The sequence below is a fragment of the Nerophis lumbriciformis genome, linkage group LG32 (assembly GCF_033978685.3).
Source record: "Nerophis lumbriciformis linkage group LG32, RoL_Nlum_v2.1, whole genome shotgun sequence".
Classification (NCBI taxonomy): domain Eukaryota; kingdom Metazoa; phylum Chordata; class Actinopteri; order Syngnathiformes; family Syngnathidae; genus Nerophis; species Nerophis lumbriciformis.
Genome location: NC_084579.2, coordinates 1477388 through 1497173, shown reverse-complemented (window position 1 = coordinate 1497173; position 19786 = coordinate 1477388). Strand labels below are relative to the sequence as shown.

At 45.2% G+C, this 19786-nt stretch overlaps 2 protein-coding genes across 6 annotated transcripts; one reads left to right on the top strand and one right to left on the bottom strand.

Moving 5' to 3' along the window:
• Window positions 1-1945: 1945 nt before the first annotated feature.
• On the bottom strand, window positions 1946-12320 carry LOC133574545 (protein HID1-like). Of its 3 annotated transcripts, none has more exons than XR_012049269.1 (19): window positions 12165-12320; window positions 11741-11890; window positions 11499-11669; window positions 11179-11289; window positions 8775-8875; window positions 8597-8713; window positions 8150-8489; window positions 7949-8089; window positions 7784-7874; window positions 3683-3834; window positions 3550-3628; window positions 3324-3488; window positions 3058-3261; window positions 2868-2989; window positions 2700-2804; window positions 2545-2636; window positions 2326-2484; window positions 2134-2253; window positions 1946-2075 (listed from the first exon to the last, which is right to left on the bottom strand). XR_012049269.1 is itself a non-coding variant. In XM_061926706.2 (19 exons), exons 1-19 carry the CDS (start codon window positions 12228-12230, stop codon window positions 2190-2192), a joined length of 2364 nt encoding a protein of 787 aa, XP_061782690.1. In that variant the 5' UTR covers window positions 12231-12319; the 3' UTR covers window positions 2077-2189. The 3 variants fall into 3 exon arrangements, 2 of the variants coding, with proteins under 2 accessions (XP_061782690.1, XP_061782689.1); XM_061926706.2 differs by lacking the exon at window positions 1946-2075 and having other exon boundaries at window positions 2077-2253; window positions 8150-8206; window positions 8273-8489; window positions 12165-12319; XM_061926705.1 differs by lacking the exon at window positions 1946-2075 and having other exon boundaries at window positions 2077-2253.
• Window positions 12188-18513, top strand: plaub (plasminogen activator, urokinase b). 3 transcript variants are annotated; one of them, XM_061926708.1, is made up of 12 exons: window positions 12188-12802; window positions 16073-16188; window positions 16257-16314; window positions 16415-16519; window positions 16588-16744; window positions 16887-16984; window positions 17078-17125; window positions 17191-17386; window positions 17449-17600; window positions 17662-17802; window positions 17870-18018; window positions 18076-18513. In XM_061926708.1, exons 2-12 carry the CDS (start codon window positions 16078-16080, stop codon window positions 18253-18255), a joined length of 1395 nt encoding a protein of 464 aa, XP_061782692.1. In that variant the 5' UTR covers window positions 12188-12802; window positions 16073-16077; the 3' UTR covers window positions 18256-18513. The 3 variants fall into 3 exon arrangements, with proteins under 3 accessions (XP_061782692.1, XP_061782693.1, XP_061782691.1); XM_061926709.1 differs by lacking the exon at window positions 12188-12802 and having other exon boundaries at window positions 15945-16188; window positions 16418-16519; XM_061926707.1 differs by lacking the exon at window positions 12188-12802 and having other exon boundaries at window positions 15945-16188.
• The last annotated feature ends 1273 nt before the right edge of the window (window positions 18514-19786 follow it).

Below are 19786 nucleotides of genomic sequence, written 5' to 3'. Positions count from 1 at the left end.
TCTGCTGGTGTCGGTCCACTCTGTTTCCTGAGATCCAGGGTCAACGCAGCCGTCTACCAGCAAGTTTTAGAGCACTTCATGCTTCCTGCTGCTGACCTGCTCTATGGAGATGGAGATTTCAAGTTCCAACAGGACTTGGCGCCAGCACACAGCGCAAAATCTACCCGTGCCTGGTTTACGGACCATGGTATTTCTGTTCTAAATTGGCCCGCCAACTCCCCTGACCTTAGCCCCATAGAAAATCTGTGGGGTATTGTGAAAAGGAAGATGCAGAATGCCAGACCCAAAAATGCAGAAGAGTTGAAGGCCACTATCAGAGCAACCTGGGCTCTCATAACACCTGAGCAGTGCCAGAAACTCATCGACTCCATGCCACGCCGCATTAACGCAGTAATTGAGGCAAAAGGAGCTCCAACCAAGTATTGAGTATTGTACATGCTCATATTTTTCATTTTCATACTTTTCAGTTGGCCAACATTTCTAAAAATCCCTTTTTTGTATTAGCCTTAAGTAATATTCTAATTTTGTGACACACGGAATTTTGGATTTTCATTTGTTGCCACTTCAAATCATCAAAATTAAATGAAATAAACATTTGAATGCATCAGTCTGTGTGCAATGAATAAATATAATGTACAAGTTACACCTTTTGAATGCAATTACTGAAATAAATCAAGTTTTTCAAAATATTCTAATTTACTGGCTTTTACCTGTATATATATATATATATATATATATATATATATATATATATATATATATATATATATATATATATATATAGCTAGAATTCACTGAAAGTCAAGTATTTCTTATATATATCTTAACCACGCCCCCAACCACGCCCCACGCCCCACCTCCCGAAATCGGAGGTCTCAAGGTTGGCAAGTATGTGTAAAGTTCACATTTGAATGACAATAAAAAGGAAGTCTAAGTCTAATTCTAAAGATTTCCACAGATGTGAGAATTTCACTGAGAACCCAGACTGACCCAGAGTGGTCCAGACTGACCCAGAGTGGTCCAGACTGACCCAGAGTGGTCCACCACCTTTCCAGTCTACACCTCCCACCCACTGCAGCTGCAGTCCACACCTTCACTACTGTACATTTGTACTTACACATGACATCACTACTGTACATTTGTACTTACACATGACATCACTACTGTATATTTGCACTTACACATGACATCACTACTGTATATTTGTACTTACACATGACATCACTACTGTATATTTGCACTTACACATGACATCACTACTGTATATTTGCACTTACACATGACATCACTACTGTATATTTGTACTTACACATGACATCACTACTGTATATTTGCACTTACACATGACATCACTACTGTATATTTGTACTTACACATGACATCACTACTGTATATTTGTACTTACACATGACATCACTACTGTATATTTGCACTTACACATGGCTAATCATCAAGACACTTAAAAATAGCTTTTCAAAATGAGAAATGTATAAAAAGGCTTGGAAAGGAGCCAGCTTAGGTGGTTGAGGCATCTCATGCGGATGCCTCACCAGCGTCTCCCCAGGGAGGTCCTCGTTGCACGTCCCACTGGGAGGAGACCCCGGGGCAGGCAAAGGACCAGATGGGGGGGTTACATCTCCTCTCTGGCCTGGGAACACTTTGGGGTTCCTCAGGAGGACGTTGCTAATGTTGCTCTGGAGAGGGAAGTCTGCTGGAGCTGTTGTCCCCGCCACCACATTCCAGATGGATGGATGGATGGATGGAAATGTATAAAATGATGAAAACTAGTCATGTTATATTTTGGGGTCATGTGACAGTGATGATGCTTCATTGGTTGTTTGTTTATGTAATGACAACAGAGGCTTCACTACACGTTTGGTGGCCTGTCCCCAGACCATGGCACAATAAGACACATGCATGCATGTACACATAAACAAGGTCGAATACGCCTCAAACACTTTATATTTATTTGTATATTATGTCACATGCCATACTACATGACATGTCACGTCACATGACATGTCACGTCACATGCCATACGACGTGGCATGTCACGTTACGTGCCATACTACGTGGCATGTCACGTTACGTGCCATACTACGTGGCATGTCGCGTTACGTGCCATACTACGTGACACGCTACATAATCCAGGACATGACATGTGATGATGACATTGGCAGCTGGGGGTTTTAGGTCCTCTGGATCTGGAAGAGTCGTATGTCGGTGTCGTACCAGACCGGAGGATCCACGTTGCTACGACAAGGAGATGAAGGAATCAAGCAGGTGGCGTTAAGACGAGACAGTCTGGCGCCATCGGCGGCTCACCGTAAGTAGACCACGCCCCACACGTACGTGCGGAACCACGAGGACGTGCCGGGGTTCACCTGGGACTTCCGGATCAGGATGGGATGCGGCACCGGCAGGAGGCCGACCAGGGTGCCATGTTGGAGGAACTTGAGGATCTCGGACTCGTCGGTCAAACCTCTGAGGAAGAGCAAGAAGATGAGGCGGACGAGCGCAAAGAAGTCAAGGATGGTTTCTTACTTGTCGATGCAGATCTTCTCCACCTGAGGGACCAGAACCTGCAGCAGCCTCATGATGGTTTGCAGGGGCAGCTTGGACCTCCAGGACAGCACCTGGAAAGACAGCCAGTGAGACACCTGCGGCGAGCGTGACAGCACGCCAAACGGGAGGCTAACCCAGTCCGGGCTGGCGGTCCAGGTCCAGGTGCACGACGAGGACGGGACGGCGGGAAAGTGACTCCCGACAGGACGCGATGGCGATGGCGATGGCGATGGCGCCGGCTGACGACAAAGAGAGAAGTGAAGCAGGTGGCAGAGCGGACATGACAAGACGGGTCCTGGTACCTGCTGGTCTCTCTCAGAGTTGGACTCGGTGTCGCTGAGCCCGGCGATGGCGCTGCAGTCCGGTTCCAAAGCGGCCATATTGTCCTCCTTCGTCTGAGACTTGTCGGTTATCCTGTCCATCCCTAAAAGACCACAAGGACGTCATGTGACTCCGTGAAGAACTCATGCGGGATCAACAGAAGGTTCCAACCCGGGGTGGTGGCCTCTCCGGCGGCGTTGTCCGCTGGGGGTCTTAGCGAGGAGTCTGTCTCGGAGGAGTTGCTGCCGGACTTTCCGGACTTCCTCCTCTTCTTCTGCAGCGCCTTCTGAATGGACGCCGCATCCGCCGGCAGGCTGGCGAGCTGGTAGAAGAGGTTCCTCTTTCGGATGAGGGCGTACACCAGGTTGCTGTTCCCTGAGGGGAGGGGTCAGAGTGGGCGTCCTGGACTCTCACCAAAGGACTCTGCGACTTCTCACCGTCGAACTGATACTGGATGATGTTGTTGAAGACCTCCAGCAGCAAGAAGACCAGCTGGTGGTTGTTGCGGGCGGAGAAGAGGAAGCGTGGCGAGGAGAAGACTTCCAGCAGGTGCAGCAGCTTGTTGGACGCCACCATGGACAGACTCTTCAGGTAAGGAGACACTACAGCGCACACCCGTCAGCAGGTCTCCCACCCGGACCTTTCCGGCCAGGACGGACTCACCGTTGACGACGATGGTGAGCATGCAGTCGAAGAGCGGCTGCAGGCGCCGGTGTCCGCTGGTCATCATCCTGTGGACCGTCTGAGGACAAGGACTTCAAGGTCCGGTCTAAGCATCTGCTCACAGCCGACTTACCAGCACCAGCAGGTCGGCGTGGGTCCCGCTGAAGACGGGGACGTCCATGGGGACGCGCGGGGCGAAGGGCTTGTTGAGACGCACGCCAAAGTTCCTCTCGCCGCTCAGCAGCAGCAGGATGAACACGCCCACGTGCAGCAGGCCCACGCACGCTGCACACAAACACACTAGAACTCTCCTCCACTACTTTACACCGCTGCTTCTCAAATAGTGGGGTGAGGGCATAGTGGAACAGTATATTGTTGACACATACACATAAACATTCACTTGGGGGGGCGTGAGAGGCAATAATGTAATAGTATATTGTTGACACATACAGATAAACAGTCACTTGGGGGGGCGTGAGAGGCAATAGTGTAACAGGATATTGTTGACACATACAGATAAACATTCACTTGGGGGGGCGTGAGAGACAATAGTGTAATATTAAAATGACACATACAGATAAACATGAATTTCGGGGGGCGTGAGAGGCAATAGTGTAACAGTATATATCGTTGACACATACAGATAAACATTCACTTGGGGGGGCGTGAGAGGCAATAGTGTGATAGTATATTGTTGACACATACAGATAAACATTCACTTGGGTGGGCGTGAGAGGCAATAGTGTAATATTAAAATGACACATACAGATAAACATTAACTTTGGGGCGGGGGTGAGAGGCAATAGTGTAATAGTATAATGATACATACAGATAAACATTAACTTTGGGGGGTATGAGAGGCAATAGTGTAGATCTTGACACATACAGAAACATTCACTTTGGGGGGCGTGAGAGGCAATAGTGTAAATCTTGACACATACAGATAAACATTCACTTTGGGGGGGTGTGAGAGGCAGTTGTGTAATAGTATAATGACACATACAGATAAACATTCACTTCGGGGGGGGCGTGAGAGGCAATAGTGTAATATTAAAATGACACATACAGATAAACATGAATTTCGGGGGGGGCGTGAGAGGCAATAGTGTAACAGTATATATCGTTGACACATACAGATAAACATTCACTTGGGGGGGCGTGAGAGGCAATAGTGTAATAGTATATTGTTGACACATACAGATAAACGTTCACTTGGGGGGGCGTGAGAGGCAATAGTGTAATATTAAAATGACACATACAGATAAACATGAATTTCGGGGGGGCGTGAGAGGCAATAGTGTAACAGTATATATCGTTGACACATACAGATAAACATTCACTTGGGGGGGCGTGAGAGGCAATAATGTAATAGTATGACACAGATAAACATTCACTTGGGGGGACATGAGAGGCAATAGTGTAATAGTATATTGTTGACACATACAGATAAACATTCACTTGGGAGGGCGTGAGAGGCAATAGTGTAATAGTATGACACAGATAAACATTCATTTCAGGGGGGCGTGAGAGGCAATAGTGTAACAGTATATTGTTGACACGTACAGATAAACATTCACTTGGGGGGGGTGTGAGAGGCAACAGTGTAATATTAAAATGACACATACATATAAACATTCATTTCAGGGGGACATGAGAGGCAATAGTGTAACAGTATATTGTTGACACATACAGATAAACATTCACTTGGGGGGGCGTGAGAGGCAATAGTGTAATAGTATATTGTTGACACATACAGATAAACATTCACTTGGGGGGCATGAGAGGCAATAGTGTAATATTAAAATGACACATACAGATAAACATGAATTTCGGGGGGGCGTGAGAGGCAATAGTGTAACAGTATATTGTTGACACATACAGATAAACATTCACTTGGGGGGGCGTGAGAGGCAATAGTGTAATAGTATATTGTTGACACATACAGATAAACATTCACTTGGGGGGGCGTGAGAGGCAATAGTGTAATAGTATATTGTTGACACATACAGATAAACATTCACTTGGGGGGCATGAGAGGCAATAGTGTAATATTAAAATGACACATACAGATAAACATGAATTTCGGGGGGGCGTGAGAGGCAATAGTGTAACAGTATATATCGTTGACACATACAGATAAACATTCACTTGGGGGGGCGTGAGAGGCAATAGTGTAACAGTATATTGTTGACACATACAGATAAACGTTCACTTGGGGGGGCGTGAGAGGCAATAGTGTAATATTAAAATGACACATACAGATAAACATGAATTTCGGGGGGGCGTGAGAGGCAATAGTGTAACAGTATATATCGTTGACACATACAGATAAACATTCACTTGGGGGGGCGTGAGAGGCAATACTACTCAGTGGCCTAGTGGTTAGAGTGTCCGTCCTGAGATCGGTAGGTTGGGAGTTCAAATCCCGGCCGAGTCATACCAAAGACTATAAAAATGGGACCCATTACCTCCCTGCTTGGCACTCAGCATCAAGGGTTGGAATTGGGGGTTAAATCACCAAAATGATTCCCGGGCGCAGCCACCGCTGCTGCCCACTGCTCCCCTCACCTCCCAGGGGGTGATCAAGGGTGATGGGTCAAATGCAGAGAATAATTTCGCCACACCTAGTGTGTGTGTGACAATCATTGGTACTTTAACTTTTAACTTTAATAGTGTAATAGTATATTGTTGACACATACAGATAAACATTCACTTGGGGGGGCGTGAGAGGCAATAGTATAACAGTATATTGTTGACACATACAGATAAACATTCACTTGGGGGGCGTGAGAGGCAATAATGTAATAGTATGACACAGATAAACATTCACTTGGGGGGGGCGTGAGAGGCAATAGTGTAACAGTATATTGTTGACACATACAGATAAACATTCACTTGGGGGGGCGTGAGAGGCAATAGTGTAACAGTATATTGTTGACACATATAGATAAACATTCACTTTGGGGGACATGAGAGGCAATAGTGTAACAGTATATTGTTGACACATACAGATAAACATTCACTTGGGGGGGCGTGAGAGGCAATAGTGTAATAGTATATTGTTGACACATACAGATAAACGTTCACTTGGGGGGGCGTGAGAGGCAATAGTGTAATAGTATATTGTTGACACATACAGATAAACGTTCACTTGGGGGGCGTGAGAGGCAATAGTGTAATAGTATATTGTTGACACATACAGATAAACGTTCACTTGGGGGGTGTGAGAGGCAATAGTGTAGATCTTGACACATACATAAACATTCACTTTGGGGGGGTGTGAGAGGCAGTAGTGTAATAGTATAATGACACATACAGATAAACATTCACTTCGGGGGGCGTGAGAGGCAATAGTGTAATAGTATAATGACACATACAGATAAACATTAACTTTGGGGGGTGTGAGAGGCAATAGTGTAGATCTTGACACATACAGAAACATTCACTTTGGGGGTGTGTGAGAGGCAGTAGTGTAATAGTATAATGACACATACAGATAAACATTCACTTCGGGGGGCGTGAGAGGCAATAGTGTAATAGTGTATATTTTGACAAATACAGATAAACATTCACTTCGGGGGGCGTGAGAGGCAATAGTGTAATATTAAAATGACACATACAGATAAACATGAATTTCGGGGGGGCATGAGAGGCAGTAGTGTAATAGTGTATATCTTGACACATTCAGAAACATTCACTTTGGGGGGCGTGAGAGGCAATAGTGTAAATCTTGACACATACAGATAAACATTCACTTTGGGGGGGCGTGAGAGGCAATAGTGTAAATCTTGACACATACAGATAAACATTCACTTTGGGGGGGCATGAGAGGAAATAGTGTAAATCTTGACACATACAGATAAACATTCACTTTGGGGGGGCGTGAGAGGCAATAGTGTAAATTTTGACCCATACAGATAAACATTAACTTTGGGGGCATGAGAGGCAGTAGTGTAATAGTTGAATTTATTATTACTATTATTATCAGTGTTATCATTTGTATTATCGTTATTTTTATTATCATTACCATTATTATCATTTTAGGGTATTATTATTATTATTATTATTATTTCATAAGTGGTTCATTTGCTGTCAAAATAATGTTGACATTAATATTGTTTATCGTTAATTTGGCGGGCCACTTTAAATTATAGTGGCAAAGCATATGAAAATGAGGTGGCGGGCAGATCAAGCCCCCCTGCTGACAGGTGTACCTAATGAAGTGGGCACTCACTAGGATCAGCACGGCCTCGGTTGAGGAAGAAGAGGATGGGGATGAGCAGGTCCAGAACCTCACTGCTCTTCAGCAGGAAGAAAAGAAACTTCTGCACATACAATCCCGTTAGCGTTAGCGTTAGCGTTAGCATTGGCGCTGCCAGCGAGGGCCGCTCAGGCTGACCTTGTTGAAGTGGCAGATCTTCCAGAAGAGGACCAGCAGCTCCTGGTGGAAGTGGATCTTCTTGCTGGAGAGCGGCAGGTAGGTCTGCACCAGCGGGTTGTTGAGGAGGCGCACCACACCTTTCAGCACCACCCTCAGGTCCTGGGAGCAGCAGCAGTTAGCCCACGCCACCAAGATGGCCGCCAGCTCGCATCACGCTACCTCTTCACGGTGGATCCTGGACAGGTAGTTGACGAACAGGTTCTCAGGTGCGCCGGGCTGGAAGAGACAAGATGGCGTCAGCATGTCCCAGTTCGCCGTCGGGGAATCGAGCCTCATCCTCACGGCTGGCTCCTCCTCTCCTGAGGGCGGCGGGCCGGCGTCCGTGGCGGAAGGCGGGCCGGTCCCCTGGTCCAGAGTGACGATGAGGACCTGCAGCGCCTGTTCCACCAGCAGCTGGCGCTGGTCGGAGAACAGCAGGTGGTTGTAGGGCACGCCCCATCCCGCCGGGTCGTAGGCGCACACCACGTTGACCAGCGAGGTGAAGAGAGGGAGGGCGTGTCTGCGGGCCGACGTGGACATGTGTGTGTGTGTGTGTGTGTGTGTGTGTGTGTGTGTGTGTGTGTGTGTGTGTGTGTGTGTGTGTGTGTGAGTGTGTGAGTCTGTTACCTGTTGGCGGAGGAGCAGAAGAAGACCACCCAGGTGTTGGCGGTCTGAGCGGCGGCCGGCGGCGGCAGATAAAGGACCTCCGAGAAGCAGGTGAGGAGCAGCTTCAGAAGCTCCGCCCTCAAAACACACAAACATGGCAGCTTGATGGTGCGTGTGGGAGGAGGAGGCGTGGCCTCACCTGTTGCTGTCGTGGGAGGAGTCCAGCGGCGGCGACTGAGCGAAGCCCACGCCCGCCTCCCAGATGTGCTCGCAGCTGTCAATCAACTTTGTGTCAACTTCCTGTGGCGGACATTGTTAGCGGCTAACGTTAGCATGACATGGTCACATGGTCTGTAGCCGTGTTAACCAATTAGCACACAGAGTGGCCGCCATGTTTGCATCAACTCTACAAAGACCCTCCCCCTCGCCTTTGCAGTCTCCGCCCACTATCACCTGCTTAGTGAAGATAGCAGTTACGCTGATTATTTTTTTATCATACTAGCCAGCATGCTAATGGCTAGCTGGCAACTAGCACACTAATCCCCAGCTGGCAACTAGCATGCTAATCGCTAGCTGTCAACTAACACACTAATGACTTGCTGGCAACTAGCGAGCTAATCACTGACTGGCAACAGGTGCATTCATTGCGAGCTGGCACCTAGTATGCTAATCGCTAGCTGGCAATTAGCACACTAACCACTGACTGGCACCTAGCATGCTAATTGATAGCTGGCAAGTAGCCCACTAATCACTAACTGGCACCTAGCATGCTAATCGCTAGCTGACAACTGGGATGCTAATCGCTAGCTTGCAACTAGCATGCTAATCAATAGCTGGCAACGAGCATGCTAATAGCTAGCTGGCAACTAACACACTAATGACTTGCTGGCAACTAGCGAGCTAATCACTGACTGGCAACAGGTACATTCATTGCTAGCTGGCAACTAGTATGCTAATCGCTAGCTGGCAATTAGCACACTAACCACTAACTGGCACCTAGCATGCTAATTGATAGCTGGCAAGTAGCCCACTAATCACTAACTGGCACCTAGCATGCTAATCGCTAGCTGACAACTGGGATGCTAATCGCTAGCTTGCAACTAGCATGCTAATCAATAGCTGGCAACGAGCATGCTAATAGCTAGCTGGCAACTAACACACTAATGACTTGCTGGCAACTAGTGAGCTAATCACTGACTGGCAACAGGTGCATTCATTGCGAGCTGGCACCTAGTATGCTAATCACTAGCTGGCAATTAGCACACTAACCACTAACTGGCACCTAGCATGCTAATCACTAGCTGGCAACTAGCATGCTAAATTGATAGCTGGCAAGTAGCCCACTAATCACTAACTGGCACCTAGCATGCTAATCGCTAGCTTGCAACTAGCATGCTAATCAATAGCTGGCAACGAGCATGCTAATAGCTAGCTGGCAACGAACACACTAATGACTTGCTGGCAACGAGCGAGCTAATCACTGACTGGCAACAGATGCATTCATTGCTAGCTGGCAGCCAGTATGCTAATCGCTAGCTGGCAATTAGCACACTAACCACTAACTGGCACCTAGCATGCTAATTGATAGCTGGCAAGTAGCCCACTAATCACTAACTGGCACCTAGCATGCTAATCGCTGGCTGACAACTGGGATGCTAATCGCTAGCTTGCAACTAGCATGCTAATCAATAGCTGGCAACGAGCATGCTAATAGCTAGCTGGCAACTAACACACTAATGACTTGCTGGCAACTAGCGAGCTAATCACTGACTGGCAACAGATACATTCATTGCTAGCTGGCAACTAGTATGCTAATCGCTAGCTGGCAATTGGCACACTAACCACTAACTGGCACCTAGCATGCTAATTGATAGCTGGCAAGTAGCCCACTAATCACTAACTGGCACCTAGCATGCTAATCGCTGGCTGACAACTGGGATGCTAATCGCTAGCTTGCAACTAGCATGCTAATCAATAGCTGGCAACGAGCATGCTAATAGCTAGCTGGCAACTAACACACTAATGACTTGCCGGCAACGAGCGAGCTAATCACTGACTGGCAACAGGTGCATTCATTGCGAGCTGGCACCTAGTATGCTAATCGCTAGCTGGCAATTAGCACACTAACCACTAACTGGCACCTAGCATGCTAATTGATAGCTGGCAAGTAGCCCACTAATCACTAACTGGCACCTAGCATGCTAATCGCTGGCTGACAACTGGGATGCTAATCGCTAGCTTGCAACTAGCATGCTAATCAATAGCTGGCAACGAGCATGCTAATAGCTAGCTGGCAACTAACACACTAATGACTTGCTGGCAATGAGCGAGCTAATCACTGACTGGCAACAGGTGCATTCTTTGCTAGCTGGTAACTAGCATGCTAATCGCTAGTTGGCTACTAGCACACTAATTACCAGCTGTCAACTAGTTTCCTCATCGCTAGCTGGCAAGTAGCACACTAATTACTAGCTGTCAACTAGTATGCTAATTGCTATCTTGCAATTAGCACGCTAATTGCTACCTGGCAACATAGCAAGCTATTTGCTAGATGGCAAACTGGCACGCTGAGGGTTAGCCTAGCTTAGCATAAGAGCGCCCACCTGTGCGCTGGTCTTGATGGTGAAGTGAGGACAGAAGAGAAGGTCAGCGATGGCGAGCAGGAGGGACTCGGCGAGGGGCCGACCTTCATCAGCATCAGCATCATCTTCCTCCTGAACACATGGAGCGATGTGATTGGTCCACAGCAGCCTGTGACATCACTCAAATCATTTAAGTGGGCGGAGTCACAAACAGCCATCTCTGTGTCTGGACTCTTTGATGGGCTGCTGGGGGCGGGGACAATACAAGCAGTGTCCCCGCCCCCTCATGCAGGTAACCCGGGACCCCGCTGGACATTCCAGAACCTTCTCTGCAGGTATACCTCAGTCCTGGCGGCGCCGGGCACGCTGGACCAGAAGAAGCCGCGCCAGTCGGCGTCCTCGTAGATGAAGGGCAGGACGCGGGTCAGCAGCCGCGTGCAGTTCAGGACCACCTGCCGCTCCCCGGGGGAGGGGCAGCCGCACTCCGCGCCTCGGACCAGCTTCTCCACGGCCTGCGGGACAGGAAGTGACGTCATCACACACACACCCCCCCGCCACGCCGCGCACCTATGTGACGTCTCACCTTGTAGCACAGCGTGGCCAAGTTGGACGGAGACTCCTCCCTCACGGCTCGGATCTCCGCCGCCGGGACCAGAGCGAAAACGTCCTGGACCGAGGTCGACGTGTCAGACCAGAACTGGTCCCAAAACGTGTCGTCCGACGCGTCCACGGCCTGAACACACACACACACACACGTCATCACGTGACACAATCACGCAGGTGACGGCCAGAAGTTAAGGAGTGACGTCACACCCTACATATATATATAAATATATATATAATATGAAGACCAGAACCGCCAATAAAAGGTGACTTTTCCGGTTCCGGCGGTGTTTTGGACCGTCTGGGCTGAGGTCCGAGCTGCCATCTGGAAGCGAGCGAGCGTCGCCGCGAGGAGAGCGCGCGTGTCAAAGTTACCTTTTGGCGCCAACACAGCAAGGTCTCACCTGAGTTCTGGTGGTGAGTTGGATCACCGCCTTCCGGAAGTGAAGTTTGCTGTCGCTGCCTCCCATGTTCGGTCCAACTTGTCCGCACCTTCCGAACCGGCTGCAGGGATGATGAGGCGTTCAGGGCTGGCTCGGACATTAGGCTGCTCGCACTGTTCCAACCTCCGCTTTTACAGCTTTTACAACAATGTTGTTTTTGATGTGCTAACAACACACCTGTAGTGACACACCTGTCCTCGCATGACTTTTTAATCACTTCTCTAATAATATCACATTTGACATCTTTAAGTGTAAAATGCAACTTTTGAGGTTCTTTTTTTTTTTTTTTTAAACAACAAACACTATTCGTTTGTAATTTAGAAGATATAAACATCGTAATTAAGTACAACATATAGAAAATATAAACAAATATATTGATGTATACACTTTTTTGGAGTGACTGCAAAGTCAACCTTCTGGATTCCGACCGCCAACGAACGCAGCATGATCCAAGCAGGAACTGTGCTGGAAGACTTCCGGGATCCCAAAGTACATATTTGACTTGCTCTGACGTCACCACTCAGCTTCTTCTCAGCGAGGACCGCGAACGCCTCATGTTGCTAAGGTCACGTGACGCTATCTGACTTCAAATGACTGTGGTGCGTTGTCATAGCAACAAAATAATCAAATGTGATCACGTGGTATTGTGATTAGCATCATCTCCTTATACGTCTCCTTATACGTCTCCTTATAAGTCTCCTTATATGTTTCCTTATAAGTCTCCTTATATGTTTCCTTATAAGTCTCCTTATATGTCTCCTTATAAGTCTGCTTATATGTTTCCTTATATGTTTCCTTATATATCTCCCTATAAGTCTCCTTATAAGTCTGCCTAGAAGTCTGCATATATGTTTACTTATATGTCTCCTTATAAGTCTGCTTATATGTTTAAGTCTCCTTATATGTTTCCTTATAAGTCTCCTTATATGTCTCCTTATGTTTCCTTATATGTCTCCTTATAAGTCTCCTTATAAGTCTCCTTATATGTTTCCTTATAAGTCTCCTTATAAGTCTGCTTATATGTTTCCTTATATGTTTCCTTATATATCTCCTTATAAGTCTCCTTATAAGTCTGCCTAGAAGTCTGCATATATGTTTACTTATGTCTCCTTATAAGTCTGCTTATATGTTTAAGTCTCCTTATATGTTTCCTTATAAGTCTCTTTTAAAGTCTCCTTATATGTCTCCTTATAAGTGTCCTTATAAGTCTCCTTATATGTTTCCTTATAAGTCTCCTTATAAGTCTGCTTATGTTTCCTTATAAGTCTCCTTATATGTTTCCTTATAAGTCTCCTTTAAAGTCTCCTTATATGTCTCCTTATAAGTGTCCTTATATGTTTCCTTATAAGTCTCCTTATAAATCTCCTTATGTTTCCGTATAAGTATCCTTATATGTTTCCTTATAAGTCTCCTTATAAGTCTCCTTATGTTTCCTTATATGTTTCCTTATATGTCTCCATATATGTTTCCTTACATGTTTCCTTATAAGTCTCCTTATATGTCTCCTTTATAAGTCTCCTTATGTCTCCTTGTATGTCTCCATAAAAGTCTCCATATAAGTCTCCTTATGTTTCCTTATATGTCTCCTTATAAGTCTCCTTATATATCTCCTTATAAGTCTCCATATAAGTCTCCATATAAGTCTCCTTATAAGTCTCCTTATATATCTCCTTATAAGTCTCCTTATAAGTCTCCTTATAAGTCTCCTTATATGTCTCCATATAAGTCTCCTTATAAGTCTCCTTATATGTCTCCATATAAGTCTCCTTATAAGTCTCCATATGTTTCCTTATAAGTCACCTTATATGTCTCCTTATAAGTCTCCTTATAAGTCTCCATATGTTTCCTTATATGTCTCCTTATAAGTCACCTTATATGTTTCCTTATATGTTTCCTTATGTCTCCTTATATGTCTCCTTATATGTCTCCTTATACGTCTCCTTATACGTCTCCTTATATGTCTCCTTATATGTCGCCTTATATGTCGCCTTATAAGTCTCCTTATAAGTCTCCTTATATGTCTCCTTATATGTCTCCTTATATGTCTCCTTATAAGTCTCCTTATGTCTCCTTATATGTCTCCTTATATGTCTCCTTATAAGTCTCCTTATACGTCTCCTTATATGTCTCCTTATATGTTTCCTTATACGTCCCCTTATATGTCTCCTTATTTGTCTCCTTATAAGTCTCCTGATAAGTCTCCTTATATGTCTCCTTATATGTCTCCTTATAAATCTCCTTATGTCTCCTTATATGTCTCCTTATATGTCTCCTTATTTGTCTCCATATAAGTCTCCTTATATGTCTCCTTATAAGTCTCCATATAAGTCTCCATATAAATCTCCTTATGTCTCCTTATAAGTCTCCTTATACGTCTCCATATGTTTCCTTATATGTCTCCATATGTTTCCTTATATGTCTCCTTATATGTCTCTTTATATGTCTCCTTATAAGTCTCCTTATATGTCTCCTTATATGTCTCCTTATATGTCTCCTTATAAGTCTCCTTATAAGTGTCCTTATACGTTTCCTTATATGTCTCCTTATATGTCTCCATATAAGTCTCCTTATATCTCTCCTTATATGTCTCCTTTTATGTTTCCTTATATGTTTCCTTATATGTCTCCTGATATGTCTCCTTATAAATCTCCTTATAAGTGTCCTTATACGTTTCCTTATATGTCTCCTTATATGTCTCCATATAAGTCTCCTTATATCTCTCCTTATATGTCTCCTTATATGTTTCCTTATATGTTTCCTTATATGTCTCCTTATATGTCTCCATATAAGTCTCCTTATATCTCTCCTTATATGTCTCCTTATATGTTTCCTTATATGTTTCCTTATATGTCTCCTGATATGTCTCCTTATAAGTCTCCTTATAAGTCTCCTTATATGTCTCCATAAAAGTCTCCATGTATGTCTCCTTATATATCTAATGGAATCACTAGAAGGCAAATATGCTAATTGCTAGCTGACTTGCTGGCAACTAGCACACTAACTACTAGCTGGCAACTAGCCTACTAATTACTAGCTGGCAACTAACTACTAGCTGGCAACTAGACCACTAACTACTAGCTGGCAACTAGCCCACTAATTACTAGCTGGCAACTAACTACTAGCTGGCAACTAGACCACTAACTACTAGCTGGCAACTAGCCCACTAGCTACTAGCTGGTAACTAGCCCACTAACTACTATCTGGCAACTAGCCCACTAACTACTAGCTGTCAACTAGCACACTAACTACTAGCTGGTGAGCTGTTTGCTGTCTGACAACTAGTGAATATGGTTACTTGGGTGTTATTTTGGATTCAAGACACAGATGTGTCAGAGTCTTAAATACAACATCACAACATTGAAATGTATCAGGAATTGATTAAGACTGGAGGCAGCTCAAACTTATTTTGATGCAATCTCCTTTTTATGATTGTGTAACATGTTTATGTTGGTCGCAGGCAACACACACAATGTCACTGAGGCCATTGGAAACTTTGCACAAACAATCACTCAAAACCCTTGAGTGAAAAGCACAACACCACTTCACTGTTTAGTTCTACAAAAATATAGATTGTTAAATGTAGATAACATTCAAAGATTAGCATCAATAAGAATGGCCCATCCAATCCTAAATAAGACTGCACCAGCGCCACTTAAGCACTTTGTCCAGTGGACATGTGCTGTGACAAGTAGAAACACAGGAGTGTCCACCAGGGGGCAGTGTAGCGTACTCACATGTAAAAGCTCTTTTGCACAATCAGCCTGTTCATATAAAGCATCAAGGAATGGAACCACCTCACAACAAACTTCAAAAACTGTGAGTGCAAAACAAACAAGTGCTGTGTGAGGACTGTGGGATTGTGGTCTCAGTGCACATGTGGCTCCTCCTCCGGGACTCCGCCCACATCTTTACATGCTGCGAGGACGCCATGACGAGCAGGAGCGTTTTCATCCTGGCGTTGGCGGTGCTGTCAGCAGGCGGCGCTGTAAGGACTCGTGTCTTCTTCTGGTCTTCTCTTTTCCCTTTGGTCAACCTTTCCTGTCCCGGTCTCAGGGCTCGTCGAGGGAAGACAGAAGGCGGCGTGCGGTTCTGTCGTCGTTGTGGAGCTCAGGTGAGCGAGTACCGAGGCGCGACTAGTCCCAACTTGCAAGGCCCAGAAGCAGGAATGAGTCCGCCGCTGTGGTTAACCAGAGCGTGCTGTGATCCGTTAGCAGGGTTCTGTCACAACGGAGGCACGTCGGTCCCGAGCCTGACGACGGGCCAGCACATGTTCTGCTTGTGTGCTGAAGGTTTTGAAGGAACCTTCTGTGAAACAGGTCCACGACCACCCAGTACCATCAGTGCGCTCGTCTCTAGACACGCTAACCCGCCTGTCTCCGAGCAGCCACCGGCGCCGCCGACTGCTACGAGGGCGTCGGACTCTATTACCGAGGTTTTCGGTCTACGTCGGAGAGCGGCCGGCCGTGTGAGGACTGGGACTCTGAGTCCAGGAAGCGCTTCCTGACCTCGGATGTCGAAGCCGGCAGACACAACTACTGCAGGTCGGGAACCAGTCTCCGTGGTAACCACACCCTAGCACCACGAGGAGAGTCTTAGAACGTCCATAGAAGATTCTGAACTTTGCAATCTTTTATGGACGCTCCAAAGGGCTCTGGACGAACTGAAGGGTTCTGTCTCCCTCAGGAATCTGCACTACAAGCGGCAGCCATGGTGTCACGTGTGGAAGGACCAGCAGCTGCTCTGGGAATACTGTGACATTCCTCGATGTGGCGACGGATGGGGTAAGTGGACGGACCATGACAGGACGTCAGTCGTCTTTGATTCTTTGCACTTGGCGACTTTCTTCAGCCTCCTCAAAAGTTGTTTTCTTTTAGTCAATCCTGCGACTCCACCCCCCAAGTCCACCGAGGCCCCTGGGCCAGGTAAGCTCCGCCTCGTCCTCGTAAACCTTGCCCAGAAAAGGTAAGTCCCTCCCCCTGTCGAGCAGCAGCGTGGACGTGCGGCCAGCGCTCCCGAAGAAAGCAGATGAGGATCGTGGGCGGGGCTGTGGCCTCGGTGGAGTCGCACCCGTGGGTGGCAGCCATCTTCTGGCGCAGCAAATCCAAGGAGAAGGTGTTTCGTTGCGGGGGGAGTTTGATCTCCAGCTGCTGGGTCCTCACTGCCGCTCACTGCTTCCCTGATGGGTAGGACATGACATCACTTCCTGTTACGGCAGGTGCTCCACTGCACACTTCCTTTCTTACAGCTCTCAGAATAAACAGAACCGATTCCGGGTCATTCTGGGCAAGAGCTCCCTGAACGAGAGTGACCAGGCCCTGGAACAAACCTTCAGGGTGGAGAAGATCATCGTACACGCGGACTTCGACAACCGGGAGGGAAACTACGACAACGATTTGGGTGAGTTGGCCGGAAGATTCCGTTGGTATGTCGGTATTGTGACCAGACTGATGTCTCGCAGCGCTCATCGAACTCAAGTCCAAGAGAGGTCGTTGTGCACAGCAGAGTCACGGCGTCAAGTCCATCTGCCTTCCTCCGCCGGGCCAGAATCTTCCGCCGGGTTTCGCCTGCGAGATCGCCGGCTTTGGCAAGGAGAAGCACGGTGAGCGGCGGGTCGGTGGACTTTCAGGTTCACGTGCGTTCCGTTGATCCGGTGTGCTGGTTCCCAGGCTTGTGGTACCACTCCCAGAACCTGCGCTCGGCCCAAGTGGACCTGCTGGCCGACAGCGTGTGTCGTCAAGACGATCACTATGGCAACAAGATCAGCGACAATATGTTGTGTGCGGCTCGGCCCGACTGGAGCCAGGACGCCTGTGAGGTACGTCCGAACACTGCAACTGACCGTGGACTCGTCTTGATGCCGGCTTGTGGTCAGGGGGACTCGGGGGGACCGCTGGCGTGCCAAGTGGGCCGCCACTTCTTCCTGTTCGGAGTCATCAGTTGGGGCGAAGGATGCGCCAAGGAGTTGCGTCCTGGCGTCTACACCCGAGTCAGCAACTACAACCGCTGGATCCAGGACCACACCCGCCATACTGGAGACCTCCTCACTCACTAGTCGGCTTGGCAACCACCAAATATTCACACATTCATATATACATGTATCTATACATTCATATATCCATACATTCGTATATCCATAGATTCATGCATTCATATATCCATACATTCATACATCCATACATTCGTATATTAATACATTCATACATTCATGTATTCATACATTCATATACCCATACATTCGTATATTAATACATTCGTATATCCATACATCCATATATGCATACATTCATATATTCATACATTCATATATTCATATATCCATACATTCATATATTAATGCATTCATATATTCATACATTCATATATCCATACATTCGTATATTAGTACATTCGTATATTCATACATTCATATATCCATACATTCATATATTCATACATTCGTATATTACATTCATATATTCATACATTCATGTATTCATATATCCATACATTCATATATTAATGCATTCATATATCCATACATTTGTATATTATTACATTCATACATTCATATATTCATATATCCATACATTCGTATATTAGTACATTCGTATATTCATACATTCATATATCCATACATTCGTATATTAATACATTCATATATTCATACATTCATATATTCATACATTCATATATCCATACATTCGTATATTAATATATTCATACATTCATATATACATACATCTATATACTAAAATATTAATACATTCACATATTAATACATTCATATATCAATACCTTCATACATTCATATACTAATACATTCACATATTCATACATTCATATATCAATACACTCATATATTCACAGATCCATACATTCATACATTCATATATACACACACATATATATTGATACATTAATATGCTAATACATTCTTATAAAAATACATTCATATATTCATACATTCAAAAATTCATACATTCATGCATTCATCCTCTGCTTGGTTTTTGTGGGTTCTGTCTTTGAGGTCCAATAAAGATGATTTTTCTTCACCCAGTTTTTTGACATCAAGGTTCATACGGCTGCATCATATTTAATACTTTTTATTTTGTACTTCATACTTCATATTTCATACTTCATACTTTTTATTTTGTAATTCATACTTTATACTTCATATTTCATACTATTTTACTTCATACTTCATATTTTATACTTCATATTTCATATTTTGTACTTCATACCTCATATTTTATACTTCATATTTCATACTTCATACTTCATATGTTATACATCTTATTTCATAATTCATACTTCATATTTTATACTTCATACCTTATACTTCATATTTCATACTTCATATGTCATGCTTTATAACTTATACATCATATTTTATATATCATAATTCAAATTTCATATTTTATCATTCATATTTTATACATCAAACATCATATTTCATATTTTTTTCTTCATATTTCATACATCATACTTCATGCTTCATATTTAATACTTCATTTGTCATATTTAATATTTCATATTTGTCATATTTTATACTTCATTTTCATACTTTAGATGTCATACTTGATGTAGAGAATATTTTTGTCCAC

What these genes read in the sequence shown, in the direction of transcription:
- LOC133574545 (XM_061926705.1), bottom strand. Translation starts at nt 12,230, where the DNA reads ATGGGAGGCAGCGACAGCAAACTTCACTTCCGGAAGGCGGTGATCCAA. An exon ending in TGGCCACGCTGTGCTACAAG is followed by an intron (nt 11,670 to 11,740) that starts GTGAGACGTCAC and finishes CCTGTCCCGCAG; the next exon opens with GCCGTGGAGAAGCTGGTCCG. An exon ending in ACTCTGAGAGAGACCAGCAG is followed by an intron (nt 2,805 to 2,867) that starts GTACCAGGACCC and finishes CTTTGTCGTCAG; the next exon opens with CCGGCGCCATCGCCATCGCC.
- plaub (XM_061926708.1), top strand. Translation starts at nt 16,078, where the DNA reads ATGTGGCTCCTCCTCCGGGACTCCGCCCACATCTTTACATGCTGCGAG. An exon ending in CACCGAGGCCCCTGGGCCAG is followed by an intron (nt 17,126 to 17,190) that starts GTAAGCTCCGCC and finishes CCTGTCGAGCAG; the next exon opens with CAGCGTGGACGTGCGGCCAG. An exon ending in CTTTGGCAAGGAGAAGCACG is followed by an intron (nt 17,803 to 17,869) that starts GTGAGCGGCGGG and finishes GCTGGTTCCCAG; the next exon opens with GCTTGTGGTACCACTCCCAG.